The sequence below is a fragment of the Hirundo rustica genome, chromosome 5, assembly GCF_015227805.2.
Source record: "Hirundo rustica isolate bHirRus1 chromosome 5, bHirRus1.pri.v3, whole genome shotgun sequence".
Lineage (NCBI taxonomy): Eukaryota > Metazoa > Chordata > Aves > Passeriformes > Hirundinidae > Hirundo > Hirundo rustica.
This window is the reverse complement of record NC_053454.1, coordinates 72,754,084-72,769,856: the sequence shown is the minus strand read 5'-3', so window position 1 is coordinate 72,769,856 and position 15,773 is coordinate 72,754,084. Positions and strand designations below refer to the sequence as shown.

General features: G+C 39.7%; 1 protein-coding gene across 8 annotated transcripts in view; it reads left to right on the top strand.

Moving 5' to 3' along the window:
- Positions 1–15,773, top strand: part of INPP4B (inositol polyphosphate-4-phosphatase type II B) — a 281,153-nt gene that overhangs the window by 231,050 nt on the left and 34,330 nt on the right. For all 8 annotated transcript variants that reach the window (XM_040063945.1, XM_040063946.2, XM_058420537.1 and 5 more), the window contains 5 exons: positions 5,967–6,139; positions 7,622–7,745; positions 8,669–8,786; positions 10,656–10,796; positions 13,466–13,563. In XM_040063945.1, coding sequence (XP_039919879.1) covers positions 5,967–6,139; positions 7,622–7,745; positions 8,669–8,786; positions 10,656–10,796; positions 13,466–13,563 — 654 coding nt within the window. The remainder of the gene's footprint in view (positions 1–5,966; positions 6,140–7,621; positions 7,746–8,668; positions 8,787–10,655; positions 10,797–13,465; positions 13,564–15,773) is intronic.

Here is a 15,773-nt window from a genome sequence, read left to right as displayed (position 1 = left end):
AGGAAAGCTTTTATTATAAAATGTCGTTTAGTCAGGACGATGAAAAGTTTTCCTGTGGTCTATGTCTCCTTGAGTAGTAAACATAATTTATTTAGAGCAATCACATGGGAGAAGCTTTCTCTTCCCTTTCTCTTCCTCACATTTTTCTTTCCTTTTCTCTTAAGCTTGTCTTTGCATCAATTTTAGTTATGCCTTTTTTTTTTTTTTTTCCCTTTTTCCTCTCGCTTCCGTGTCATCCTTTTCTATTTGATAGGATTCCTACCTGGGCTGAATGTAGCCCAGCAATAGAAGACAACCCCGTCAGCAGTACTTCCTCTAAGTACTTTGGTTATAAACAGAAGCTGAAAAATGTCTGAGGGAAAGGAAGGCTATTTAACTGAATCAACAAACTAAAACAAGGTACCAGAATATTTAGTTGCTCAGCATTCACAGAGCAGGACTCATCCATTACTCCTATGTTTAAATTGTATTAGATTTCCTTAGCTTCCTCTTTTATTACTTTGGTCTTCTCTTTCTGTTTTCACTGTGGCTGAACATGCTGAGATGCTTGTGTTTGTATGATTGCATGGTTTCAATGTGACAGTATAGGAAATCTTGGATGATTGCAGTGGAATAATAAATCCCAAGAATTCCAAAATGCTTCTCAGGACACCCAAACTGTGCAAAGTAAACCGCTACTTTAAAGTGCGGGAATACCAGGAAAACTTATCCAGGTTTTTGTTATTCCTCTGAGAGCTGCTGCAGCATTATCAGTACAAAGCCTTCTCCTTCTCAAAGAGCTTAGCCCTCAGCTGGAGTTCAACTGAGCTCCGAGAGCTGAGTGGCAAAATAAAGAAATAAGGCGCTGAACTTTTTATGGGGCAAAGTTGAACTCTTCTAAGTCAGTCTTTTTAAACCTCCCTTTAAAAAAGTATAAATTAAAAGACTGTTCCTGTCCTAGGTGAGTAAAATCAAATTCTGGGTTAATTATTTCATGCTGTTTTTAGGGATTTACTGCGGCTCTGTGTTTGTTGGTTGGTTTGATTTTCCTGCCTTTTTCCTTAGAACAGAGTTTGTCTGATGTTCAGTTTGTGATATCAAGACAACTCATTTATGTCATTTTGCCTCTGTTGTTTCGATTCTGTCATGGATTATTTTTACAATCGGGTAGTAAGTGATAAACTCAAGCGAAAGGTTGCTTGTGGGTATCTGCTGCTCCATTTATATGTCTCATTTATATTTATATACGTTACATTTATATTTATATGTCTGCAGTGCCCTCCTTTGCTTTAAGAGTACGACATTATGTGTTCTTCTGCTTTTTATTTAAGGTTTCATTTTTAACTTCACACCATTCAAGTCTGGAAGTGACTTAAAGCCATTCATGGATTTTAGGTGGCACGAACAGCAGTGACAAAATTGGCTTTTTTATCTGTTGCTAGGGCAAAAGGAGATGGGAGTGCTATGCTGAAGCATCGGCGCGTTTCCTTTTTGGTTACCAGCATACTTTAATAAGCATTTCAGTGGGCCTGACTTTGAAAAGAGCAGGAGCTTGCTTTTCTGCCAAACTTTATCAAATTTAACATGTGGTTTGACATATTGCAACTAGGATATGAGCACGCAGAATTGACTGGTTGGGTGCTGAGCAGGTCGTCTGCCCGTGCAGGCCCGTTGATTCCGGGAACATGGGGCTGAAGGGCATTTTCCAGTTCCCAAAGGGCAAATCCTGTCACAGACTGAGCTGCCTCCACTCCCTTGGCAAGGGACGTGGGATATTTACCCAGCGCTTTGCCAAACACGCGCTTCTGTTTTAATCTCGTTAACCTCTTACCGCATAGCGGTGGCACCATCTTTTTAATTTCATCCTTCCATTCTTGATTTTAATGCGTTTCATTTCCCAGTGGCTGACTAGCACGATTTCTCTACTGAGCTTCTTTGCTTCACCAGGAGACTCTGACAGCTCTTCTGGATGCTAAGTGTTCCAAACTGACAGGCTGCCCATGTCATTTTAGCGACCTGACAGTCATCCTGGAGTCTCCTTGTTGCTTCTGTTCCTGCTCCTAATGCTTTTTCTCAGATGTTGACTCATTCAGTTAATTCTTCAGCCTTTACCAAAGGATTTTTCACTGTGTTGTGGATACAAATCTTGCCGTTTTAATTTAAAAGAAAGCCGAGATCTGAAGAGTCAGTGTGTGTGAGTCCATGAATGTGTTAAAAGCAATAATTTGTGTTACTCCTTTCCTGAAGTGATTCTACAAAGGTATTCTGACAGAAATTATATTGGAAAATGTATACAAAGTGATTCTCCAGAGTCACTCTAAGAGAACTTCTTTAGACATGTCAGCTCCCTTTACATATAATATCTATTTATAAATTGCTTTAGTATTATATATTTATGCCTTCCATACAAGACAATCTTTTTTCCCAAAGTCTACTGAATTTACTTGTAAGCTTCAAAATACAATTTTTATTTGTTTGTTTGTTTCACAAACTTCAGTTTCACAGTGCAAAGATAGCACCTTTTTTTCATTCCTAGAGTTGGCTTTTCTAAGAACTCAGTCTCTGATACACCTCTTATTTTGATTTTAAATAAAGCATAAGCATGAGAATATACTTGTCCATTCATGAGGAATCTTTTTTTTCAAGAAACAATGCAAACCCTCTCAGATTTGCCAACTAGCTCCACCTTCTGGGGACTGGACATTCTTACTAACTGAGGTTGAGAAGTCTCAGTGTGAGCAAGGAGTAGAAGGTTGTCTTGGAAAACTTACCCACACAAAGGTTGTCTTCTTTCCTAGTGACATGTGCAGCTCTATATTCTATCATAATTTGTATTTTCTCAGTTGCTAGGGTAAGGTTTTCTACAAACTTACAATTTTTATTGTTTGCTTTAAAGCCAAATACATTTGTAAGTAAGGCTCTGTCTTCTTAGGGATGTTAAGGACTCAGTATGATTTATTTTTAATAAATTTAGTATGAATGTTCTTTAATGAAAAAATGGCTTTGAGAATTTCAAATCTTGGAATTCCTTTTGTAATGGAACTATTACAGACAAAATTTACTTAGGTTAGTAAATTAATAAGTTAGTATTCCAAACATGTAGTCTCCCCTCAAAAAACGTTGTGAGAAAATTATCTTGAAGCTACCACAAGGTATGTGCAAATTTAGAAAATCATAATAGAAGGCAGTTATCAGTTATTTACTGCCAGCCTGGAAGGCTGCATGGAGGAGAATCCACTTACATTTGTTCTGGGTCTGGTATTATTCAGTATTTTTATTACTGACTTGCCTTATGAAATATGGATGATGCTTATAAAATTTGCAGATGCTTAAAGCTGGGAGAGGCTTTAAGCACTGTGGGAGCAGGATTAGAATGGATCCTGATGAAAAGGAGCACTGAAAAATTAGGATGCCGTTCAGCAAGGAGAAATACAAAGTTATGTTCCCGAAGAAACAGAACTCCACAGTGCAGATGGAGTGGTTAAGTGGCGGCTCAGTAGAAACAGATCTAAGTATTACGTGACGTGTGGCCAGTACGTGACCTCCTCTGTTCATAAAATTAAAGAATGGTTTGGGTTGGAAGAGACCTTTAAGAGCATCTCATTCCAACCCATCTGCAGCGCTTGGGCAGGACACCTCCCACTATTCCAGGTTGCTCACAGCCCCATCCAACCTGGCGTTGAACACTGCCAGGGATGGGGCAGCCACAGCTGCTCTGGGCAGCCTGTGCCAGGGCATCACCACCCTCACTGTGAAAAACTGTCCTGGTAGCCAATCTAAACCTACTCTCTTTCAGTCCGAGTCCATTCCCCCTTCTCCTGTCCATACATGCGCTTCTTTTATGAAAAAGGCTCTCAGAAATGCTCTTTAGCCCTGTCCACATAACCTGAAATTCTAATAGCAGTTTCAAGAAGTGTGGTTAGGTCTAGAAATTCTGCTTTTTCTGCCCTGGCCATCAGAGTATTTGCCACATCCTTGGCTGTGTCTGTATCCAGCTCTCCTTTCCCACGGACGAGGAGCAGATGTCTGTTTGCTGTACCTTCTAGTGTACTTTAAAATGGCCAAGTATAATCTTTGTTATTTGCTCAAGTAAGAAACAGCCAACAAACTCTATTCCTACCACATGCAACCCTGCTTCTTGGTCCAGTCTGCATCACATCTTTTGAGCTTATTTTGCTGCTGTTGCTTCTATTGATTTATGTTTAGTGATTAAATTAATAAATGGTTGTAAGTTGACTTGAAAGGAGAGTTTAGATTGTCTGATCCGTCTACACTGACTTCCACTACATCACACCTTTTTGTCTGTCTTACTTCTAAACTCGTCTGCATTTTGCAGTAGCCTCTGGTTGTTCTTTTGCTTTTATTCCCTAGAATAAACACCCCAGTTAGTCCTTGTTATTTTCTCCTCATGAAGAGGGGAAATCAAATTGCTGCTCAGCCTTTTTCATCAGCTTAAGGAGATTAAACTCTAAATCTTGGTAGCTCTGCTCTGCAAGCTCTCCATTTTTCCAGCAGTCTCTTCAAAACGTGCACACCAGACCTTGGCACACGGTGTGTCATCACTGTTAGTCAATGACAGGGATAAAATCACCTCTTTTTTCCGGAGCTTGTACCTGGGGGTGGCTTATGACCTGTTTTGGCAGGATGACACTCATTTCGGAACTGCCATTTTCCAGGGAACGCTTCCTCAGTCTTACTCACGGTTAAATATGTATGACTGTGCTAAAACACATGTTGTCTGACCACAAAGACAATAAAGGAGCTCAGCTTGTTCTCTGTGCCTGCTCTGTCCTCGTTCCCCTTTCCTGCTCCTTACTTTCTGTAGTTTCTCTCAGCTTTCAATGTTCTCTCCAGTCTTCTTGGCTACAGTTTAATTAATTTATGTGTTTTTCTGGAGCTCAGCCAAATTGACTGGCAACAGGCAGCTGCGTCTTCCTGCCTAAAGAATATCCTCAGTACTAACGAGTTTTCACTGGCCTGACTCAGAATGTTACCTGAAACAACATGCTGATGTCTTGCACCTAATTACAACAGATTATAATTACCATTGATTCTTAATTACACTACTCTATGGCAAATATGAGCCAATTATAGAGTGGATTAAGTCAGCTGTGTTCCCAGCTTTTATACAGACTCTTCTAGAGTGTTGATTTCTCTCATTTTAAACTGTACAAGGAAACTGAAATGTGGATTCTCAGGGGAGAAGGAGGGGAGTTTGTTTTTTTTTATTATTTGCTCAACTTAGGGGGTAGGCAAAGCCATATGCAACTACAATGCAGGTCTGATTTTATTTCAGAATCATATTTTTCAAGCATTTCACTAGGGGTTTTTTCTGATGTTCCTAGCATGTATTTTAACAGAGCAAAACATGTTTCAAAATAGTTCTACATCTCTCTGACAGAAATAGCTAAAAATGTGTTCAATATCTCTGAATATGTAAAGAAAACAATACAAAGAGAAGCTTAAAAAAAAAAAGGAATATGATCTGAAGCTTATTGTATTTTCAGCGTGTACATTAAGCAGGTGATACCCTTTCAGATGCCTATTTGTTACTGTGTTTTGCCCTCCAGGACCCACTTTTTCTCAAATATATATTTATTCTCACTGGTTTTGTGTTTTTGATGCTGCTTCATTTCTTATGTAACCATTTGGGAGTCCTGGAAAGAGCAGGACTTCATCTCCGCTGTATTTACGTGCTAAACGAGGTTTTATGTGTTTCCCTGTATACTCTGTGACGCTTAAATACAAGTTTGACAGGGACTGTTCAAAGAGGCCATTGTTTCACAGTGCAGCTGGAGTCAGGCCACGGATTTAACCCCAGTCCCAGTGGTAAGATGGAGTCCTCCTTATGTTCTCCAGCGGCGTTTCTGGTCCCACAGTGGTGTGGGGAGAGCTGCAGGGCTGTTTTAAGGGGAAGGGTGATCTCACTAAAAGGCTTTTCCGCGGCACGCTTTCCCCTGTGGGACAGATGACCCGTTGTGTTCCAGGTGACTGGTACGAGCAGCTGTACCCGCTGGTGATTACACTCAAGGACTGCATGGGAGAGGTGGTGACCAGGGCCAAGCAATCCATGGCGTTTGTCCTGCTCCAGGAACTTGCCTGTGGCTTGCCCCAGTGTTTGATGCTCACCCTAAGAAGAGACATCGTCTTTAGCCAAGCAGTAGGTTGTCTTGTGTCATTATCTTCCTTCTATTGCTGTAATTATAAGCGTACTGTTTGTGCCTGTGTTTTTGCTTTTCTTTTTTGTTGTGGTTTTTTTTTTCCAATTTGACACAGTTTTTTCATTTATTTTCCATGATATTCACCTAAATATTTTATGATGTGATAGAAAACTAAATAGTAGATAGAAATCCATAGAACTGAGTCAGAGAAGCAGGTCTGCAACGGACTGGAAAAGTTGCCTGGTCCTGCCCGTCTTTGCACAAAGAAAGATCCAGAAATCTGTTTTTAGACTTCCAAGATTATATAGTTCTCAAGTCTAGATTTGAATGTGTCTCGCTGATATTCATAATCACGGAATAGTAAGGGTTAAGGGACCTCTGGAGATCATCCAGTCCAACCCCCTGCCAAGGCAGTGACACCTGCAGCAGGTGACACAGGAACACGTCCAGGTGGGGTTGGAAGGTCTCCAGAGAGGGAGAGTCCACAGCCTCCTTGGGCAGCCTGTTCCGGGGCTCTGCCACACTCAGTGAGAAGAAGTTGTTCCTCATGTTAAGGTGGAACATTTTCTGCTTTAATTTATGACCTTTGCTCCTCATCCTGTTGCTTGGGACCACAGAAAAGAGTCCTTGGCACCTCCTCCTGGCACCCACCTTTGAGGTATTTATGTGTGTTAATGAGATTCCCTTCAGCCTTCTCCAGACTGAACAGGCCCAGCTCCTGCAGTCCCTCCTCACATGAAGGGTGACCCAGACCCCTCTCATCTTTGTGTCCCTCCTCTGGACTCTCTCCTTGTTTCACTTGTCCTCACGAGCCCAGAACTGCACACAGCTCTCCAGATGGGGCCTCATGGGGCACTGGCTAGGCAACATCCAAGCTAGGGAGTTTTTTGTTCCTGGCCACCTTGGAAATAGAGAGCAGATTATTTGTTTTTGTAGCAGTATTTTAACTGGTTAAAAACTCTTAGCGCATCTTTCCTTAGAACTGTCTTCCCTTGGCAAATAACTGAAGCTCTTTACATCTTCTCCTGCAGATCATGTTTATTCAGACAGATTTTTCTCTAAATATTTCCTTAATTTCTCCCTTAAGTTATGTGTTGCAACTGCCAAGGAGATTCAGTTGCATTAGATGTTGAACCCCTTATAAATCCATCATAATTCACAGTCTTATGTGTTTAAAGCCTGACAAATGAGGTTCTGGTCTGCGTTTTGTCAGTGTAAGTAACACACAATGCCACAAAACAAATTAAGCTTATCTATAAAAAATTAAGGGAATATTTCACTATTTTACACACCAAAAAAAAAGTATCAAAAATATATTATTACAAAATCATGTATGTAGTCTTGAAACAGAAATACCTATGCTGTTTTCTCAAATGTGTAGGTGTTACCTCTGTTGTGTATAATGATAGCAAGCCTCATTTTAACTATTTGTCTTGTGAGAGTACAGCTCTTAATTGCATGTGGTATAATTATCTTTACAGCTCGCTGGATTGGTGTGTGGGTTCGTAATCAAATTGCACACGGGTTTACATGATCAAGGATTTTTACAACAGCTTCATACTGTTGGGCTGCTCGTGCAATATGAAGGACTCCTTAGTACATACAGTAAGTATTGTTCTTGACAAAGTTCCTCAGGTACCCAGCCCAGCAGTTTACCCAGGAAGTTCTTATTTTGAACCTCTGTTGTGTTTCCAGTAATTTGGCTTGTTGAATCAAATATTCTCCTTATGAGACAGCAGACTTGCACATAACAGCACAGCTGAAGCCATTGATCGTGTTGTCGATTCTGCAGCAAAAATTATTAATCTGTTTCAGTCTGAGCTCCTCAGAGAGCACGACCTGCTAATTGTTCCATGCACACCTGACTTGAGATACCAGGGTTATAAAGCTAATCCAAACAGCAGGTTTAAACTGTACTGCCTCTGCCAGCCTCAGGCCTGATCACCAGTGCTGATAATGTGAGGATAGCCTGAATAATTCATGGGTTGTTACAGATGCCCTTATTTGATAGGTATTTAGAAGGAAATTTAGAGGGAGAAGTTGCCTTATGTTTCAAACTTGGAAGTAGATCTATTGGAATCGTTCCTCAAATCAGAGATTTTGACCAAAGGAGAGGAATTTAGCATTTGTGCTGCTTTTTGATGCAGTTGCTCACTTGGAGATCACTGTCTTCTCTGCTTTGCATGATGCTCGTCGTTATTCTCAAAACCTTTGTCCTCCATCAGCAGGACAGCCTTATAAACACTTCCAGAATAGACAAGAATGGCTTTTCTGTGGTTATTCTATGCCTGTATAGAGCAGGCTGATTTTCAGGGTTGCCTAACACTCATGGTTACCATTTAAGCCACAGAATTGTCAGCAGTTCTAGAAATCAGTCTGGTTTTATGTAGGTTACTATAATGTGGATTTAGAACTGTGATTTTTAGATGCACAGACTGGAAAATATAATCCTCATATTGCTTTACTCTAACCTATACAGTGACTGATCTGCCAACTCTGTTAATAATCTCTTTAATCTTTTCATGTAGGTGAAGAAGCAGGGATGCTAGAAGACATGGCTGTGGGCATTTCAGATTTGCAGAAAGTAAAGTTTAAAGTAATCGAAGCCAAATCGGAAGATTTTTTGCCAATTATAACTGGAAGGCGGTAAGAACTTTGTTCCCTGGAGCCCAGAAAACAAAGCTGCAGTTTTAATCTGTAGCCCACGAAGCCCAGCTGATGGTTTTCTTGTTGCTGAGTTCTATTTTATGGAAAGTGCAGTAGTTTTGCTTCTCAGAAGGTGAGGTAGTAGGGATTTTAAAGGGCAGTAAGCTCTGGGTTACTCTCCTGACAAAAAGGTGAAAGCTCCAGTTCCTAATACAAATTAATCAGAACAATGTCTGTGTTATGCAGAGCTGCTGATGCATTATTCACACACAGGTACTGAATCCTAGGCAGCTGACAAGGTTATCATTTACAAACATTGCCACTAACTGAAAACCTTTGGTTTTGAATCTCCAGATGAAACTTCAATTCCAAGAGCTAGGCTTTGATTTTTTTTTTTTAAGGTGAAAACCAAAAAAATCAGATGCCACATAGCATTCAAAACTTAGTGGTCACTTTCAAAAAATAAAGCCTTTTTTAGCTGCTGAAAATCACACAGGTCATAAGCAATCTCAGAAATCCTTGCACAAAATCACTTACACTTTATGACGCTCCTGTAAGCACTGCTGAATATCAGGACATTAACTGCAATACTCCATTAATTTTGGCTGTTTAAGGGTTAACAACATTGAAAAGGAGTTTTCATCTTTATTATTATTTTAGTCTGAAGCTCTAAATGTTTTTACTTTTGCAGAAATCACTTCCTTAATAGTAGTATTGTGCTTAAGATGACTGTAAATTAAATTCAGCTAAAAGCAGCAACTTGTAGAAAATACATGTTTCTTCTGAAGGGGGCTTTCACCACTGATTTACTTAATTATTCTGGATGATTCACTCTTGTCGTATGGGCTTTCTGAGAAAGGATTGAAAGAAATAACAGGAAGGCTGGGATATGATAGGCAAGACATTGGGAATAATTAAGAATAATTACGATGCGTGGATAAAACAGAAGAAATACATCCTTTGTAAATTACAGCAGTCAAAAATCCTGCAAAACCCAGCATCTATGTTTACTGGCTTGCTGCCATTACTGTGGGACACTGAGCTGTCTGTCACACCAGGAGGTCCTAGATTTCAAGGGGACCTGAGCTTTCAGCTGCCTCAGGCATTCTGGATTGATGGAGCAGTCAGTGTTTAGGAAGAAGAGCTACAGCCCGTGATTGCTGTACTGTACTTCCTGGCAGATATTCACTGGATGGAATTGGTATGAGAAAAAAATGAAATCTGTAAGGCTTATGTGGAGGAGTCCCATTCCTCTTAGAGTTGTACTGAGACTGCTCCTATCAGACAAGTCAACCATAAAAAGAGGAGATGGTGAAAAACATCGTTATTTTCTAATAATTGCTTAAGGAACCCTCAGTTTTTAGATCAGTTTGGTTGTTACGTGATGTGGCTCAATAAATGAGACTAAAGGACCGTAGAAACGCAAGACAGAAAATCAAGCTATGAATTCTTATCTTGAAGAGTCAGCATATTCACTTGTAATTCTTTTTCTAGGGGAGTGCTTAAGCCTGAGATTCTTTGTAAGTAAGTTGTTTTTGCAACTCAGCAAGACGCATTTTAAGAGTTGAGGCATTCTTATTGATATTTGGGTAGCAGAGGACTTTTTTGCTTCTTTCATCCCTAGTCCTATTGGTGCTTCAGTAAAGAAGTTAATTTATAATTATATACAGTTATACCTGTCTTTCTTCATATAGCTTGGTTATACTCCTAAAACAGGCAAGGTGAATCATCCCTTTTTATGATTCAATTAAGGGAAAAAGGGAGAGATTTATAAATCTACACATTCTCTATAATTTAGGGAGATTATTTGAAGCAATTATTTGAATCCAATCAAGGACCCCATCCTTATTCTTGTTTTTATTTTTCTAGTGAACATTACGTTATAGAGGTCCAGCTTCCAGCAAAGATGTTTGAGCTACTGCCACAAGAGATTAAAGAAGGAAAGCTGCTTCACATGTATCCAGTGCTCTTTAATGTTGGCATCAATGAACAGCAAACACTGGCAGAGAGGTAAGAAAAAGTCATGTTTCATTTTCTGTCCAAGTACTCCACGCTGGTACAGGATATCGCTCAGGATTAGAAATAAATCTCTTTTGCTATTTGCTCTTGGACCATCTCACATTGACTCAGTGTGTATTTTAAAAGGTATTAAGGGAAACAAACACAAGCTATGAAGCAATGCAGAACAATGAAAAAGCCCAGATGAGCACAGGACCCTAAGTAGGGCTTTGTTTCACAGGGTTGGTGCCGCATTTCTTTTGGATACAGATACAAAATAGATTTCTGTTCCACAGATGCAGAATTTTGTTTGTACGCAGTACTTGGAAATTCTCAAAGAAGAATTTCAAATTCTCAAAGAATTTCAAATCTCAAAAAATTCAAAATTCTTATATCTTAGAGGTGTGGTTGAAGAGTCTGGACAAGTCATAAGCTAGAGAAATTTTCTCAGCTCTTTAGGGCTTTTTTCCTGGGTTGTGGAGTGGTAGTTAATAATAGGGAATGCATTAGTAGTATATTTGTAAAAACGTGAAGGCTGGTAAAGTTCTGACGTGTTATTAGTATTCCTCTGCAACAGATTGCTGGAAACTAATTAATTAGTATAATAATAGTCAAAGTTTCACCAATGTGTTAATTTTCTCTTCCAAGGGAAGGGTATCTGTCGGTCATGCTAAATTACCACGTTTGTGCAGTGCTAAAACTGAAGGGTGGAAGTCAAGATGTCAACACAGCTACTTTTTGTAACTTTTTTTCTTTTAGCTGCTTTTATTAACAGAGCATGAACAATACACAATACTTTTCTTTAGGCTGCATTTGCTATATAGCAAAAGTATAGCTGGAGTAATAGAGGGAGACAGTGACAATCCTTAACCTGGACAACAGGCAAGAAGTTAAGCACAACAGGAGTTTCACCTCCTGCTCTTTGTAGACAGCCAAGTAAAATCGTCTTTAAAGAAGACTACTAAAGAAAGTCATCAGGTAGCTTTGTGAATGTTTATGGGAGACTTTTCCAAGTTGAATGGTGATATATGAGAAAATGTAGGCAGAAAATTGAAATGGGAGACATAGACCAAATCAAAAGACAGCAAAAACTGGCATTTTACTGGTGAAAGAGTTGGATAGTTGGTTAGAGAACTTGGGAACTCCTTGAAAATGAAAATGGGATGCCTTTTTGATGCCACAGAGAGGAGTGACATGGCCAAAGTCATAGTGTGCAAAAGTAACAAAATCAGTCATGGCAGTTTTGGGTGGGACGCATCTCATTTTCCAAAATAAGAGATAAGGTATGATGTGGTAACCAAGAAGCAAGCAGGTGAGAGCTTACATGTGTGGGATAGGCAAGAAGGACTGAGTGTTAAAAATGTCCTGAAGAAAAAATTTACAAGGTTTAGAAACAGCCTGATTACCTGGGGGCTTGTAGAGGGGTTGGTATGTAAAGATGCCTGGCTTGCAGGTGAAGTGGCAAGAGGTATTGTTCCCAGCAGTCATTTTACACTGTGCACGAAGAGAGCCATGAGAGGAACATATTTATAAATATGGATATGTACTAATATCTGCCAAGCAAAGCAAGTCAATGCAGAAGCAGCTTTTCTCCATGCAGATACAGTCTGCTTTTGTCTTAATTCAAAATATTGCTGAACTCCTAAAGTAGATTTTGAGACTGAACACATTTGCTTTTGAGACTGAAAACACTGCACGTGATTTTTGGCTAAAAGTGTGGGGGGTTTTGTGGGATAAAGAACGTGAGAATATAAAAATATTTTCGTGGCAAATTTCTAGGAAATCTTACTCTATTAGATAAAAAAATACCTTTTGTTTTTTGATAGAATTCACTTGAGAATATTTCTGATTTAAAAGAAACGTTCTCATGTGACAGTACAGCAGTGGCTACTGAGGAAGTGTCCAAGTCTTCCCCTTTTGGCCCATTGAAACATTTGCTCCCCTTGTACACAATATAGCAGCGTATTTGGTGTCTTCCCATCTGTGCCCCTTCCTCTCTGAGCTTCTCACCTGCCCATGCCTCTCTTCCTGTACTCCTCCACTTCCATTTCAAAGCTATTCCAAAGATGAATTGTAAAAACTTGGTCCGAACTCTGCATGGGACATTCCCGTCTTTAGGATCATATTTCCTGTAGTACCGGGAAATTTATTTTCTGGGCATGTGAAATGTGGCTGTTGTAGAAATCTTGATCTCAGAGAGAAAGATATTTGTTTATGTTGCTCTAGTTAGTTGTAGATAAGCTTCTCTTCTGTATTGTGTCCCTTCCATCTTGTCCAGCTCTTACAGAAATTCATACGCTTAAGCAACAGCAGCACTAAGAGAGGAGGAGTTGGTGTTCTCTGCCTGTGGTCCCATTTGGAACTGCCCCAAAGTGCCTTTCCATTTATTCAGGATTGTGAGGGCAAAAAGAATAGGTGCCTTATTGCATGTTTCTAAATGGATTGCTTTGTTAATAAATTTGTGGAAGAATTATCCTTCAGCAATGGTCTCGTTTCCAAAAATTAGTTCTGAAGCACACAAGAACTTAACTACTGCATGTTTGATAAAATCTAATACATTCAGCACTATAAAACAAAATCAAAGCTATTTCTTTATGAAAAATAATTATGAAGGATAATTTATCTTTGTTTTGGTTTGTGGGTTTTGGGTTTTTTTCGTAATTTGTTGTGTATTTTCATAGGTTTGGAGACACTACTTTGCAGGAAAACATTAACCAGGAAAACTTAGAACTTCTCAAAGAATATTACAAGTTATTTACTGAAAAAATGCCTCCTGATTGTGAGTACAAAATAATGCGATGTCCAGATGGCTTTGAAAAGCTTTGGTGGGTAAAGGGTTACAAGACAGTAATATTAGCAGAATTCCATAACTTTTTCCATAAATTTAAACATTTTGTATCTGTACGCAGACCTGTTGATCTAAAGAGTTATGTCAGGCCCAGTGCCACAGCAGAAGCTACAGAGAGCATGAAACAGAGAAATTAGGAACTGAACAGCTATTTTAAGTTACTAAAATAATAAGTTTCTTAATATTTAAGTAGAGGACAGTCTGTCCTTACAGTATTTGTACAAAAGTACTTGGTGGGAGATTTCATCAGTCGTTCCCTCTGTTCTTATTCTGGAAATGTGTTGAGGTTTGGTGAACCACTGAGCAATCTGCAGATGCAAATACAAGCAATGAGCCACATCATCGTGATATGAATAACAAGGTTTCATTAGAATAGGCCCTGTATTCCACTTTTGTAGAAATTCCATATCATGAACATAAACATTACTGTGCTGTTACTCTGATTGCCAAAAGCAAGCACTGGAAAGACGTTTGCATCAATCTAATCCCATTGGAGTAGCTTTAATGCCCAAACCGTAGTCCCAAATGTTGCAGATTTAACAGCCTGATTTTTAAATCCCATGTAAAGCTTTGATACTTCACTGCGTATGAATACATGTTTGTCTCTTAAATCAGGATAATTTTAATGTGTTAATAATTTTGACAGAAACAAAAGCTCTCTTCCTGAATGGTGGGCAGGATGCCCACCCATCCACCCACAGGCCTAGTATTTCTAGGATGCGTACAGAGAAACTTACAACAAGTTGGGTAATTAATGTAAGGGAATCTTGCCAAGAAAATACCCTCAAAAATCGAACCTCATTCCGGTTAGGACTAAGGTAGATCTGCTACCTCATAGATGGATTTGATTATGTAGAAGCAAAAAATTTGCATGCAGGTAGTATTGGCTGCTTTCCATTAACAGAATTGAAACTCGTACTGCCTTCCTGCAGGATTATTAGTGAGCCACAGAGTTCCTGGACTTCTTCCAGACTGTGCGACTTTTGAGAACTAATCTTGTCTAGTTCATCATGTCTTTTCTGGTTATTATAACCTTCTTGCTTTTTTCTCTACTTTTAAGAACTGAGTCTCTTCTTTACACAAATTTTTATGGAACACAAAACACCTCTTGGTTCCACTGCCCTTCTCAATAGCTCCCTGCCAGTATGTGGAATCACTCTTTGGCCTTGGAGAAATGTACCTTTTAAACCAGCCTCCTGAGAAAAAAGCGAAGCTCTCAAACTTGTTCATTTTGGGGAGGACTTTAATCCCTCCCCTGTTCCTGCACCTCTGGAAGACAAATGTCCATACAAGGCTGGCAGCAGCCCTGGTGCTGGGGCCAAGTGAGAAGCATTAGGTACTGATGGCTCTTTGATGGTTTTGTCCCACCCTTCCAGATAATCTCCTGTAGTGCCAAATCTGTGCTACAAAATAAATGCAGGGCTGTGTTCCCAAAGCTGTTAGTTCCAAGCACTGCTCCTAAAGCCCAACAGAATGTGAGGACTCGCAGCCCTGTTTGCTGGGCTGTTGCATCCGCCCTTGGCAGCCTCCTTTGCCTGCTGCTTCATTCATATATTCCCTTTCAAAGAATTCCATTTTCCACTCCCAGAAAGGTTTTACCCCCTCTGCTATTAGATTTCTTCTCGTGTCTGTATTTCTCCTTGCCAATAATACTCTTGCTTGGAACTAAGCGTACACTGACTTTCTGTCTTCTTTAAAATGAACATGCACTTCATCATTTACCTGTTTCTTAACCTCTTAAATTCTTTTAGCAGAAACTGAAACCTCTTAAATTCTTTTAGCAGAAACTGAAAACAATAGTGTGTTCTCAGAAAGATCCCTACCAAAGAAGCTGACCGAGTATAGCTGTGGTTGAGGCACCAAAAACGGTACCTCAAATGGTGCTTTTATAAAAATGCTAAGGGTAGTAGGGCTCCAAAAATGTAAGATTGCTGTTTAGTAGTACATAATTGACTGAAAACAGGAAGACTGGTACTGCCAGGCTCCCCCTTATAATCCAGGAGCCTGATTTGATGGTTTAATACTGTGGGAGACCCAAGGAGTGCAAGCAGTTGATCATTTCCAGTCAAGGTGCAACTCATCTGGCAGTACTATAAACCAGGAGACTCTTGCTGTACCTGTGGGGAAGTCACCCCTCTGAG